Source organism: Lactuca virosa, chromosome 5 (genome assembly GCF_052849685.1).
Source record: "Lactuca virosa cultivar CGN04683 chromosome 5, Lactuca_virosa_CGN04683_v6, whole genome shotgun sequence".
NCBI classification, from domain to species: Eukaryota; Viridiplantae; Streptophyta; class Magnoliopsida; order Asterales; family Asteraceae; genus Lactuca; species Lactuca virosa.
Genome location: NC_136430.1, coordinates 161,242,862 through 161,257,100, shown reverse-complemented (window position 1 = coordinate 161,257,100; position 14,239 = coordinate 161,242,862). Strand labels below are relative to the sequence as shown.

Here is a 14,239-nt window from a genome sequence, read left to right as displayed (position 1 = left end):
GTGGTTGCTTTTTAAACAAAACTCTGATTTTGAAAAGCCTTCTATACCAATAAAGCTCATTCTTGAAAATAAAAAAACAAAAATTAAAAACAAAGGAAATATGGCACAAGCTTTATCATTGAATGTTTCCAACAGTGTTGGAGGTTCGAACAGAGCTCCAATACTTGTTGTGAATGAATACCATCATTGGTCTCAAAGAATGGAAAGGTATCTCAAGAGGCTCGGTAGAGATGTATAGAGGTCTATGGAAGAAGGACCTCATTTCCCTGTTCTTACTCTTGTTCAAGCAGATGGTGCCTAGGAACGACTAGGTGGAGGAAAATGTGTTATAATTTTCCAAGGCAAGAAGGGGCAACAACGATTGATGACAGAGATTTATTACATACTGGATTTAAGAATAATATTATCAGTCTCGGAAAAGCAACCGAATCCGGGTGTGATATTCGGATAAAAGACAACTACTTGACCATGCACGATGCAAATAATTGCTTATTAATGAAGGTACAAAGAACTCCAATCCGCCTTTATGAAATAAAATTAAAAATTGGAGTACCTATTTGCCTTCATTCGAGACTAAGTGAAGATACGTGGCGATGTCATGCAAGACTTGGACATATAAATTTCGAGTCAATGAAAAAGATGTCCAAGAAAGGTCTAGTCAGAGGGTTACCCCAATTTCATCATGAGAATCAATTGTGTGAACTTGTTCATGGTGATCTATGAGGTCCGATCACGCTGGCTACCAAAGGTCAAGACCGGTATATTTTAACACTAATCGACGATTTTTCACGATATATGTGGTTTTATCTCATGAAAAAAAGATTGAGGCGTTTACACACTTCAAAAGGTTCAAAGCTTTGGCGGAAAATGAAATTGGAAAGTATTTGAAATTTTTTCGAAGTGATCGAGGAGGTGAGTTTACTTCTCTCGAGTTCAACACTTTTTATTATCAAAACGGTGTCAAACGCCACCTTACCGCCCCATATTCACCACAACAAAATGGAATTTTGGAACGAAGATGTCGAACACTTATGGACATGACACGAAGTATAATGAAGGCAATGCATGTTCCAAACTATTTGTGGAGAGAAGCGGTAATCACTCTACAAATCTCATAAATCATGTTTACGCACGAGTCCTTGGTGATACAACTCCATACGAAAAGTTGTATAAAATAAAACTGAATCTAGAAGATGTTTGTATATTTGGGTGTCTAGCACATACAAAACTTGAATCGGTCAATCTTAAGAAGTTGGATGCAAGATCAAGACCACTAGTACATGTTGGTTCCAAACCGGGTATGAAAGCCTATCGGCTATTTAATCCAACGACACAAAAGGTAATCTTGCTTCGAGATGTTATTTTTGATGAAACCAAAGGGTAGGATTGGGTCAAAGAAGAAACAACCGACAATGAAGAACCGGGCTCATTCATAATACCATAGGACTACCCGGGAGACGAGGCGAACAACAACCAAGGAAACATTGTAAACAATGATCCGATTGAACTGATTGAATCACATCACGAGTTCGAAGACGAAGCTAATGTACAAGAGAATGAACAACCCAGTCCGGTTAACATTAATGTGAACGATGTTCAACAAGGAATTTTAAACCAAAGGCCTTCAAGACCAAGTATACGTCCAAAAAGATTTGACGACTATGATCTTGATCTAGATAATCTTGAAGAACTTCTCCTAGCAACCAATGACGATCTGGTAACGGTTGAAGAGGAACGGAAAGAGTCAGAGTAGGTCAAAGCCATGAATGCGGAAATCAATTTGATAAACAAGAATAATACTTGGACACTAGTAAGCAAGCCTATGGGGTGAAGCCAATCGGACTCGGTGTTTAAATTAAAGAAAAAAGTAGACGACACCATTAATAAATACAATGCAAGGTTGGTTGCTAAAGGTTACGTACAACAATCCGATATTGATTTTCAAGAAGTATTCGCTCCGGTAGCTCGAATTGAAACTATCCGTTTTCTCATAGCCATAGCTGCTACTAATGGGTGGGAGCTTCATCATTTAGATGTTAAAATGGCTTTCTTGCATGGAGAATTGAAAGAATCCGTTTATGTTTCACAGCCAGAAGGCTATATACAGAAAGGCAACGAGCATAAGGTGTATCGCCTTACAAAAGCACTATATGGTGTATGTGGCAACCCGAAATTTTCATTTATATAAACTCTACAGTCAAGCACTGAAAATATTAGTCAAATTCATTTCAGTACATTTTTGGCCGGTTTAAAGTCCGTTTGGGTGTTTTTATTTTAAATTCGTCAAACGAACAAATAAAAGGAAGTATCTTTTAGGAGTGATGTGTAACAAATAAACAAATAACACCTTGATTAGGTGTTTACGGCCAAACAAGAGGAGTTTGGGCCGTAAACTCCCCTTTGACCATGAACTCATGCTTAAGGCATGAGTTTACACCTCATTTTACCCACTTCTCACTTCCAAGCTCAAGAACACCCAACTTTCTCTCTCAAGTATCATAACATAGTTCATCCAATCTTCCAAAAATGTAAGTGTTTCTTCTCTTGATTTTTTGTTATAACACTTCATATAGTAGATATACATGATTTCATCCATGAAATCTTGTCTTTTTCATAGATCTTCAAGTGTTCTTCAAAACACCAAGAACACACACTAGTGTTTTTGGTCCTTAAACACTCATACAAGCTTCCTATAAGTAAGTACACTCCTCCTAACTAGTTATTTACTTAGAATACTTGTTAAACAATTGAAAAACATCAAGAATTCCCCAAGAACACTTGGGTTTACGGTCAAGGCATCTCCTTGAACCGTAAACACCATCAAGTGGTGCATAAGTGCCACCATTACCTTCTAGGGCTTGGATATTGGACTAGAACCTTGCATGCATGAGCTAAAGACCCCAAACCACGAAATGGTAGGAGTGACCATGAGTTTACGGCCGTAAACTCATGCGTTTACGACCGTAAACTCCAAGGGAGTGGTCCAAGAACCGTAAACTCCAACGAAGGGCCATTTTGAGCCCTAGTCCCTTCCTAAGCCTTGGATACAAGTATAGAACACTTTCTTGAGGGGTATAAGACCTTAAAACACACAATGGTACAAATTACCATGAGTTTACGGCCGTAAACTCATGGGGGAAATGACCAAAAACCGTAAACTCATGTGTTGCTACCAAATGGGAAGTAAACTCCAATGTGAGGCCATACTCTCTTTAGATACAACCCTTCTAGCACTTGAATCAAAGTGTTATCCTTGTATTAGGGTGTCTTTACTTGATAAATTGGTTGTTAAATGACTAATTGGATATATATATATATATATATGTATCATTACATGTTAAATAGGATCCGTGTGTGTGTTCAAGTCCTCACTTGACATTTAGCATCCTATCCGGCACTTCCATCCAAACCACTCACTGCATGTGAGTTCATACCCCTTAATCAACCTTTGAAATGATTTTTAAATGCTTTTATGGGGGGGAATACAAGTTGAAATATTCTAGTTATTGCTTTAATCACATGTGATTAATAACTAGAACAAACAGAAAGATTTATTACTACTTTCAAGTTACTATCCAATTTATGGTTTTCAAGCGTTTCAAAACCCTTTTATTAAACTTTTAAATACTAAAACTGTTTCCAAAACTCTTTTAAACTTACATTGTTTTCAAACTCATATCTACACTAATATATTTATATAAGTAAGACTTGAAGGACTTAGGACTGATAGCTCACCTTATTTCCTGTTCCTTGTTTGGTTGTGGACTTAGGGTATCCTGTTATTTGTCCGAATGTCGTTGAATTCTTAGTTATATATCATATATATACGCGTAGGATATAAAAGCTTTCACTTCAATACAGTACCTTTGTGTAACAAAGGCATACAAACAACCTTACTATTTAACTATAAGAGGTATAGTTAGGGGATTACTACTCACTATTACTATTACAACGACCCATACAAGAGTCAGTATATTTATGAGTCACTACATAAGTACTACATTGAGAAACAATACATGCTATACACTATACAAGAGAATACACTATACACTATACAAGAGAACATACTATACAATATACAAAGGAACATACTATATACTAGAAAGGAGAAACATCACTACACTATGAATTACTATACAAACATTGAATACTATAATAGAATGTGACATACTACTTCTCGATACGACACTTCATCGTGGTATCACTTTGTAACCAGAGTCTCCTGGAGGGAGAGCGGGCATTGTGTGTATAGATCTATACGGGACAGACACTCCCACATCCCGACTGCTAGGTACAGTCCCAGCCGAAAGGCCAAGGGGTGACAGAATGTTACCTCACTATTTATGACCTGGAGGGTCATCCGTTATTCAGCCGTCGATCAGCATGGTTACATACGAGTTCACATTCAAACCTTTAATTAACTAAATAAGAATTAAAGGCAAAAATAGACTTTTCGAGGCGTATCGTTCATTTAATACCACCTGGAGTCTACATGTTACTACTTTAGACTCTCCGAGGTGTACTGTACATTTAGTACTACCTGGAGTCTGTATTTCATTACTTTGTGATTTTGTCACATACTCGTTTAAGTAAACTATATTTTCATAATGATAGTTTCACTGGGGAAAACCCCTACATTTACGAAAGAACAAACATACAAACAATCGGGTCTTGGTAGAAGACTACTTTTTACTAGAAAATATAGGGTTTTCTAGGGAGCATACTATTCACAAACATTTGAAATTAGTTACTACACTACATTGTTACAAACATTTTTATATAAGCAATGACACTAAATACTTATGAACTCACCAGCTTTATGCTGATAAACTCTTTCAAAATAACTTGTATTCTCAGGTCATCAGTAGACAGGTACAGATGAAGCTTTTGAGAAGATGGAGCACATACAAGACTCATCTTTTATTTTGATTATACTTTTGGTGTCTTACAAACTATACAGAAACACGCTTATATTACAATTATTATATTAATGCAATGGATGTTGTTGCTTGTCTTTACTATTATTCATTGTTGTGATATTGTACATGACGTCCTCCACCCCAGAACGTTTCCGCCGTTCCGGTTTTGGGGTGTGACAATGTAATAAAAGCACATCCAGCATGGAACACGAAGCTTGACGAGATTTTGAAGAGTATGAAATTTCAAAAGTGCATGAAAAAACCATCAGTGTACCGGAAAAATGAAGGAGCTAACTTGTTGATTTTAGCAACTTGTTAAAACGGCTTTCTTGCATGGAGAATTGAAAGAAACCGTTTATGTGTCACAACCGGAAGGCTATATAAAGAAAGGCAACGAGCATAAGGTATATCGCCTTACAAAAGCACTATATGGTCTAAGACAAGCACCTCGAGCATGGAACATGAAGCTTGACGAGATTTTAAAGAGTATGAAATTTCAAAAGTGCGTGAAAGAACCATCGGTGTACCGGAAAAATGAAGGAGCTAACTTGTTGATTTTAGCAACTTATGTTGATGACTTATTTGTCACAGGTACAAGTTTGAGCATGATTAAAAGATTCAAGATGGATATGTCAAAGAATTTTGAGATGTCGGATCTTGGAGGATTAACTTACTACCTTGGAATTGAATTTAAACAAGAGGAATTGGGGATCACTATAAACCAAGAAGCGTATGCTCAACGCATTCTAAAAGAAGCCGGTTTACATGATTTCAATCTGACCCACATTCCAATGCAACTGGGAAATAAATTGTCAAATGCCGAAGGTGAACCCGAAATCGACCCAACACAATATCGAAAGGTGGTATGATGCCTTAGATATCTCTTTCAAACAAGACCCGATATGGCATATGCGGTTGGAGTTGTTAGCCGATACATGAAAAGTCCAAGAGAATCACATGGTGGTGCAATCAAACACATCCTAAGGTACTTACGAGGAACAACAGGATACAAAATCAAGTAAGAGAGGATGGGAGAAAATAGTGTCAATAGATATAGTGATAGTAGTCACAATGTTGACCCGAATGACGTAAAAAGCACAAGCGGTCATATTTTCTACTATGGGTCATCCCCGATAACATGATGTTCACAAAAGCAAGATGTCGTTGCTTTATCATCTTGCAAAGAGGAGTTCATGGCGGCAACCGCGACCGCATGTCAAGCAACATGGCTTTAGGATGTGCTAGGAGAAATCATTAAAAAAACTCAAGAGAAGGTGGTTCTAAGAGTTAATAACAAGTCGGTTATCGAACTAACGAAAAATCTTGTTTTTCATGGAAGGAGTAAACACATTCACACGAGGTTTCATTTCATTCGTAATTGTGTTGAAAATGAACAAGAGGAGGTGGAGTATATTCCCCGTGAAGAACAAAAGGCAGACATCCTTACTAAACCACTAGCTCGAACCAAGTTCAAGGAAATACAGAGCTTGATAGGGACCGAATACATCTCTAGAAGGACTTAAAGATTCGGGGGTGATTGTTGGAATCCTATGTCGATGAGGAACTTGGAGGCCAAACAATCAAGTTGTTTTATGGAAAGTTGGTCATAAGTTTCCTAGTCTAATACAAGTTGGTATGTTAGGCTATATATACACATCTATAATCGAGTTTAGGATTATGAGAACAAATTGTAAACATCGGTTTTGAGTTAGTTTCCGATTAATCAAAGAGTGAATTTTGGTTACTTTTGTATTCTTGTTTTCTAAACTAGATTTTTGAATCATTAATGTATGTACTTATTTATTTGTAATTTCAATAATCTTTTTTAAAATAACGTCTATAATTATATAATACAAGTTGGTCATAAGTTTCCTAGTCTAATACAAGTTGGTATGTTAGGCTATATATACATGTCTATAATCGAGTTTAGGATTATGAGAACAAATTGTAAACATCGGTTTTGAGTTAGTTTCCGATTAATCAAAGAGTGAATTTTGGTTACTTTTGCATTCTTGTTTTCTAAACTAGATTTTTGAATTATACTTATTTATTTGTAATTTCAATAATCTTTTTTAAAATAACGTCTATAATTATATAATAGATTAATTTGGTATTCCCTTACGAACAATAGGTTTTTGAAGTGTTGGACTTTGGCCACACATATTTGAGGCATTTGTCACATTAAGTCCCTTTAATATAGGGTTTTAATTTGGTGTTCCCTTACGAACAGTAGGTTTTTGAGGTGTTGGACTTTGGCCACACATATTTGAGGCATTTGTCACTTTTAGTCCCTTTAATATAGGGTTTTAATTTTGGTCCCTTCTGGTCAATGCTTGGTCAATGGCTGGTGGTGGGTGTGCGGACTCTAATTTGACGTGTCCCGCTTCTCCTTCTCCACCGCCTTATTCTCCAATCGAATGCTTACACAGCTCATTCTTCACCGATGTGCCTTTGACCCACAAATGTCCATTTGCAATATCTTCATTTCACGAACTTCCAATTTTCATTTTAGTTTTCCATCTTTTAGGGTTTTGTAGGGTTCGGAGTTTGGGGTTTACACGGATAATCTTCATTTGAGAAAAAATTGGGAGCACTGAAGAGAGGCGAAGTGGTGTGTTGCAAGTGTGCATAGCTATAAAACGAAACAATGCGGCTGTTTCCGATGAATTCGTCTAGAGAGCTTAGAAATGGAGGAAGTGATCATGCTTTATTGTATCTCAACGTATATGATCTCACCCCTGTCAATAACTACCTGTACTGGTTGGGCTTCGGAATCTTCCATTCTGGTATCGAAGGTAAATTAATTCTAAATTCAAAATTCAAAACGACTGAATATATATCATTTGAATTCGATTTTTTCCAGATTCTATTCAACTCCCTTACAATCATAGATACGTCTGACTTTGACAAAAGGGAACAGTAGAAGCAGCCGGCATGTACGGTCCTAAATCGCCGCCTCCACTTTCCTTTATCTGCATCGTCTCTCTTGCCAAATAATCCGACCCATTTATTTGAACTGAGGAAACCACCGCACACTGCCATTGTTACCGTCTATTTTCGCCTTTCTTAACAATATAAATACTGGAGTTGAAGAACAAATTTATCATGCTTTCCTGATGCCGACGTATGCTTTTCGATTCCCCTCTACTGATTTGAGGCTGAGAGCGACTGATGTTGAAAACGATATGCTCATTGATCAAGCGTTTTGTTTTTGGGGTTTTTAAATGGAAATCTAAGGGGGTGTTTGGCTTAGATTTTGAGAGGCCAAAAGTCCTTTTAGTAAAAGATCAAAGGTAAAAAGATGTTTGGCAAAAGACTTTTAAAAGCTACTTTTGGATTTTGGATAGAAGGAAAATCAACTTTTTGGAAAAGTTAGGAAAACCTGACTTTTTGCAACTTTTCCAAAAATGACTTTTGCCCTCTAAAAAGCTAAGCCAAACACCCCCTAAAGTTCAGCCGTTTGATCATATCTTCTTTGCAATGCTATTGGTAAGTTATATCTTATAGTCTGACTTTTATCAAACAAGCAAAGCAACGAATGTAATTATTAAAGTTTAGAGACTGTGTTAGGTATATCTCCATTGAGAAGTATAAGCAGGCTACCTTTTTATTTTCTTTTATCTCCACTCCTGATGACATTGATTGTTTTACCTTTATGGTTAAAGTTTGTCATTTGATTATCTTTCTTATATAGTAATCCATGATTTTCGGCTTCAGATTTTTCCCAGATCCAAGGTTATTGTTGCAGTCTCCCAAACAGTCCTCTCTTAGTCATCACAAGCTTCCAATCGGTTCTATCGCTTTTCCTCTACCAACTTTGTCCTATTTTGTGTAAGTTTTGCTATCATTCCTTTATATTTTTTGTATCTGAATCATATTTATTTCATGAATGTGGATTTTAACACTTATAATTCTTTAAGGTTTCGTACATAGCCGAAAGATTGACCAAATTACAGGGAGGGGTAACTTTGGTGATTCTAATTTGATTTTTGTTCTTGCTTATGTCTTGATCATCACAGGTTCGTTTGCCCCAGGAAGCACCTTATATGCTTCACTCTCCAACACCATCCGATTACTATCTCTACACCTTTATTTCAGGTTTTTATCAATCTTTTTTCTGAACTTTGTTATTCTTTCTTATTTCACACATCTTTCCCAGTCTTATTCTCTACATTTGAAACTGATGACTCAGTCGCCATCACAAGTCTGTTTACCCCAATCAGAAGTTTTTTCCAAAAAAAATTACGTCAAACCAAGCAGGTTACAAGCCCAATTTTCATGACCAAATTAATGGAAACAGACACATAGATACAGAGAGTAGAAAGTAAAAGTTCCTTCCTTCTAGGCACTGTATTGTTGTTTATCAGTTAACAGCTGAAAGTTTCTATGGCTTACTGCATTTAACCATATATTTTTATCTTTGAAGTTTAAACAGGAAAACAACTTTTTGCTAGAATACTTACATGGTAGTATCTATTTTGTTACACAAATTAAATAAAGTAGCAATTTAGGTATAAGTAAGAGCCTATTTTCAAAATGATTATCAAACTTCTTTTTATATATTAATTTAGTACACTGTTTCACTCTATTAGGTTAAATGTAAGAATTAGCAATGTACTTTAATATATCACATATATCATAAAAGTTTAATTTCGTATCTTTCCATTTAAGAATTATGTTTTTTTTTCTTATCAAGGCATTAAATCTTTTATCCACTTGCAACATGGTGTTAAATTTCCTCTTTTTTTGTGTTTAAATTTTGTAACAGAACAAAAGTTAGTTTGCAAATAAGCATGATGATGTATGGTGGAGATGGCATAGGTGGGCATGGTTCATCAACAACTCAGCTGGTAAGCCTGTTAAAAAATAAAAATTGTTATTAAATAAACTTTTTTTTTTCCGTTTTCGTTCTATAAGTTTCACATCATAGATCTAACATAAATTACCAAATTAAAAATCACAATTGTTAAGTTGCAATGAAAGAGGGTTAAAGTAAATTTTTCTTAAACATGATTGAAGAAACCAATTGAAGAATTCAAGATTCGTTTAAAAATGAGAAAAGACACTTCATTTAATTTCAGGAAGTTGTCAACTGCTCCCTGGTCCCCACAAAAGAACTAAAATATTAAACTTTATCATATAAAGCCACATGTAACTTTATGTCCAAAAGCCATTCCTAGCATCGCAAATCTGCAAAAGCTCTAAAACAAAAAACGCAAATAGTAAGATACAAAAAAAGACCAAGTTGCCCTTACTTCATAAATTTGAACTAGAACTGCGTAGAACCATTTATAGATCCCTGTTTTTTGGTTTTTCTGAATAGAACCAAAAAACCCTTTAATATAACCCAAGTTTATCCCAATAATTCCTTTGCTGTCCTGTAACACGAATAACAAATAATCACACATGAAATATCAAAAGTACCTTCATATAACATTCTGTTTTCAACTTTTTATTCAAAAATCTATCAAATATAGCATTTTACTTTATTTTTTTAAACTATAGTGATATAGAATTGCGTCATCAATTTTTTAACTATTGTATTTTATGTGTATATTCATTGGGATGATGATATGATACTATGAGATATGATGTGGTTTTCAAATTAATGCAGATCTTGAATATTCTTGCTTGGATTTTAGATCCTAGCAAACAAATGAAATCAAAGGTTAGCATTTTTGATCAATAAAAAAGCGTAAAATGCAACAAATAACAACTTAGTTTCACTAATTGTTTATTATAGCATCCTACTTCCATATCTATAATTGGTTAGAATTTTCATAGCATACCGCCTAATAAAAAAAAAGTTGAAAGCATAACGGTGTAAAAAATGGGATGCTTACAAATAAATGAAAGTATGTTGCTATTTCAATCATGTGTTAACCTTTTCATTTACTACTTAATTTCTTGAACTTACTTTGCTTATTTGGTTACAAACAGTTTTATGATGCACCAGTTAATGGATGTAAGAAAGGATCGAATGAAACAACGATGTCAACCAGTTCCATTATTTGGATTACTTATTTGATAACAGATATTTTAGTGAACCTAAAACAATATTTACGTCATCTTTTTTAATTTTATTTTAATGTTTTGGATATTGCAATGAAAGAACAATTTATGATTGAAATTTTAATATCCGCCTATTAGTTTTATGTAGATCAACAAAATATATATGGTTGTTGGTTTATTAATTGGTTAGATATGGAGCACTTTTAGTTTATAAATCTATGTTTTGATTTCAAGTTTTTGCTACATCAAGTAAACATATGTTTCTAGATCTCCATAATCTACTCCTATCTGAATTTCAACAATCAACATTACCAATTTCTACTCCTATCAAGATAATCATTGAATTGGATTCAAATCAAGTAATATCTTTTACATTATGATATGATAATCAGTATATGACATGGAATATGCATTTGGAGCACACGAGTACCCAACCAGTGGAGTCTTTGAAGTGGAACCGAAAAGTTGCTTGGGATTTATCTTTAGTCGTTCAATTCCTTTGGGCAGCACCAACATGTCTCCTTCAGAATTCCGGTAATTCATGGAGCATCTTTCTAATAAATATTATGGTGATACTTATCATTTAATAGCAAAAAACTGCAATCATTTCACAAATGAAGTATCAATGCGACTCACTGGAAAATCAATCCCCGGTTGGGTCAACTGGTTGGCTAAACTCAGTAAGAAATTATATCCTCCTCCATTCATTTATATGAAATATCATTCCACTTTGAAAGTGTTGAAAATTATGAAGTTATTTAGGAAAGTTTTTATCTCTTATTTTCTATTTTAGATAAGATTGTCTTTGATTTGATATCTTTCAATTAGTGTGGCTGTAATCCCTAATTTAGTGTAGCTCTATAGTATAGTCGGCCCTATTTTTTCCCTGTATATATTCCTTGTACACTCTTCTTTTGAATATATAGAAAAACTGAGATTGTTTTTTCAACTCAAATCACGCTCTCAATTTCTACATGGTATCAGAGATTACTCTGACCTAAAGTATTCACGATGACTAATTCATCTCCAAAATCTTCTGAATCCAGTCATCATACAATCACACCTGTACCAGGAAATCCTGATACATCCCCTCCAACGAGTCACAAACTCAATGGTCAAAAAATTTTCCAGTGGTCTCAGTCTGTATTCATGTTTATATGTGGTCGTGACAAAGATGGCCATCTCCCTGGAGAAACTGTGGCTCCTGACTCAGTTTAGAACTTGGAGGACCAATGATCATCTGGTCATGTCCTGGCTAATTAACTCCATGACAACCGAAGTTGGAGAAAACTTTCTGCTCTACAAGACTGCACGAGAGATCTGGGAGGCAGCCAAAGAAACCTACTCTAGCACTGAAAACTCCTCTAAATTGTTCGAACTCGAGACAAAGTTGTACGACTTGTGTCAAGGTGATCTCTCCGTTACTCAATACTTCCATCTTCTTTCCCGAATCTGGCTTCAGTTAGATTTATTCGAAATTTACCCTTGGAAATGTGCTGATGATGCCACCACTTATCGCACCGTGGTGAATCAAAAGCGAACTATCAGATTTCTACTTGGCCTCAACAAAGACTTAGATGGTGTTCGAAGCCGTGTCATGGGAATACACCCCTTACCAACTCCTCGTGAGGCCTTCTCTACAGTTCGTCAAGAAGAAAGTCGCAAGAAACTTATGATGCCCGAATCCAATACTCATACCACCGAGAGATCTGCTCTGTTCACAAACATGTCTACTCATAATGGGAAGTCCCAAAAGGAGGTCGTCCCTGGTGTGAACATTGCAAGGTCCACGGTCACTGGAAATCTGTTTGCTGGAAACTCCACGGAAAGCCGGCGGATTGGAAACCCTTGAATAGTCGTTTCAATAAAGAAAATCGAGCAAATCTTGCTGCTGGTCCAGAACCATATAATAGTGAAATCCAAACTATCAAGAACTAGTTGGAAACATTGACAAAGATGATGCAGAACAGCACAACTTCTGAAGCAAACACCTCTGGTACTTCTGATCAATCTACTAGCTTATTGGTTCATAAAGGTAAAATCATCTATGCTCTTCATACCTCCTTTGGGAATGGTAGTACAACCTGGATATTAGACTCAAGGGCTTCCAATCATATGACATCTGATAAAAGTCTTTTCTCATGTCTTCAACCTCAACAGTCCCGTGTTCGAATTGCTGATGGTTCCTTCTCTCCTGTAGAAGGAATTGGATCTATTACATTGTCTAATAATATCACTCTTCAATCAGTTTTGTTTGTACCAAAATTGGATTGCAATTTACTTTCCATAAGTAAACTTACTCGAGATTTGAAATGTATAATTCGTTTTTCTGCCGACTGGTGTGATTTTCAGGTGGCGGGATCGGGGAAGGTGATTGGCATTGCTAAGCAAAGCAAAGGATTATACTTGCTTCAAGAAACCCCTCACTGTGGCTTCAAGTCTAGCACAAATTCTGCTTTCGTCTCTAATTCAACATCTTTTTCCGTGTCTTCCACACAAAATAAAGCCATGTTATGGCACTTCCGCCTAGGTCATCCCAATTTTATGTACTTAGCCAAGTTGTTTCCTGAGTTATTTATAAATAAAAAGCCACAGTTTTATCAATGTGAGCTTTGTCAATTTGCTAAACATACTCGAAATGTTTATCCTACAATTGGTTATAAGCCTTCAAAAGCATTCTCGTTAATCCATAGTGACATTTGGGGACCCTCTAGAGTTAAAAATCTAAATGAGGCCCGATGGTTCATCACCTTTATTGATGACCACACAAGAATGACTTGGACATACCTGATGAAGGAAAAATCTGAAACCTTTACCATTTTTCAATCATTCTACAACTTAATTCTTACTCAATTTCATTCAAAAATTCAAGTCCTGAAAACTAATAATGCTCGGGATTATTTCAATACTCTCCTTGGATATTATCTTGCAGAAAAAGGTATTGTTCACACAAGTTCTTGTGTTGATACACCCCAACAAAATGGGGTAGCCGAGCGGAAAAACCGACACCTTCTTGAAGTATCACGGGCCATCATGTTTACAAATAATGTGCCAAAATATCTTTGGGGAGAAGCCTTACTCACTGCCACATATCTCATAAATAGGATTCCTAGCCGAGTATTACAATTTCAAGCTCCTCGAGATATTCTCTCAAAATCACATCCTCACATTCTCTCGTTTACATCCAACCTTCCGCTGAAAATATTTGGGTGTACAAGCTTTGTCCATATTCAGAAACAACGGTCAAAATTAGACCCTCAATCACTCAAATGTGTATTTCTTGGGTATTCTTCTCGTCAAAAGGGCTA

The 14,239-nt window shown here is 35.8% G+C and overlaps 1 protein-coding gene across 1 annotated transcript; it reads left to right on the top strand.

The window, feature by feature from the left end:
• The first annotated feature begins 1,018 nt into the window (after positions 1 to 1,018).
• LOC145111932 (uncharacterized) lies at positions 1,019 to 5,788 on the top strand. Its single transcript, XM_079048167.1, has 4 exons — positions 1,019 to 1,339; positions 1,445 to 1,749; positions 1,900 to 2,155; positions 5,228 to 5,788. Exons 1-4 carry the CDS (start codon positions 1,019 to 1,021, stop codon positions 5,786 to 5,788), a joined length of 1,443 nt encoding a protein of 480 aa, XP_078904293.1.
• The last annotated feature ends 8,451 nt before the right edge of the window (positions 5,789 to 14,239 follow it).

Coding starts and splice junctions, on each gene's coding strand:
- LOC145111932 (XM_079048167.1), top strand. CDS start 1,019: ATGTCGAACACTTATGGACATGACACGAAGTATAATGAAGGCAATGCA. Junction 1,340..1,444: donor TTAATCCAACGACACAAAAG/GTAATCTTGCTT, acceptor ATAATACCATAG/GACTACCCGGGAGACGAGGC. Junction 2,156..5,227: donor TTACAAAAGCACTATATGGT/GTATGTGGCAAC, acceptor TGTTGATTTTAG/CAACTTGTTAAAACGGCTTT.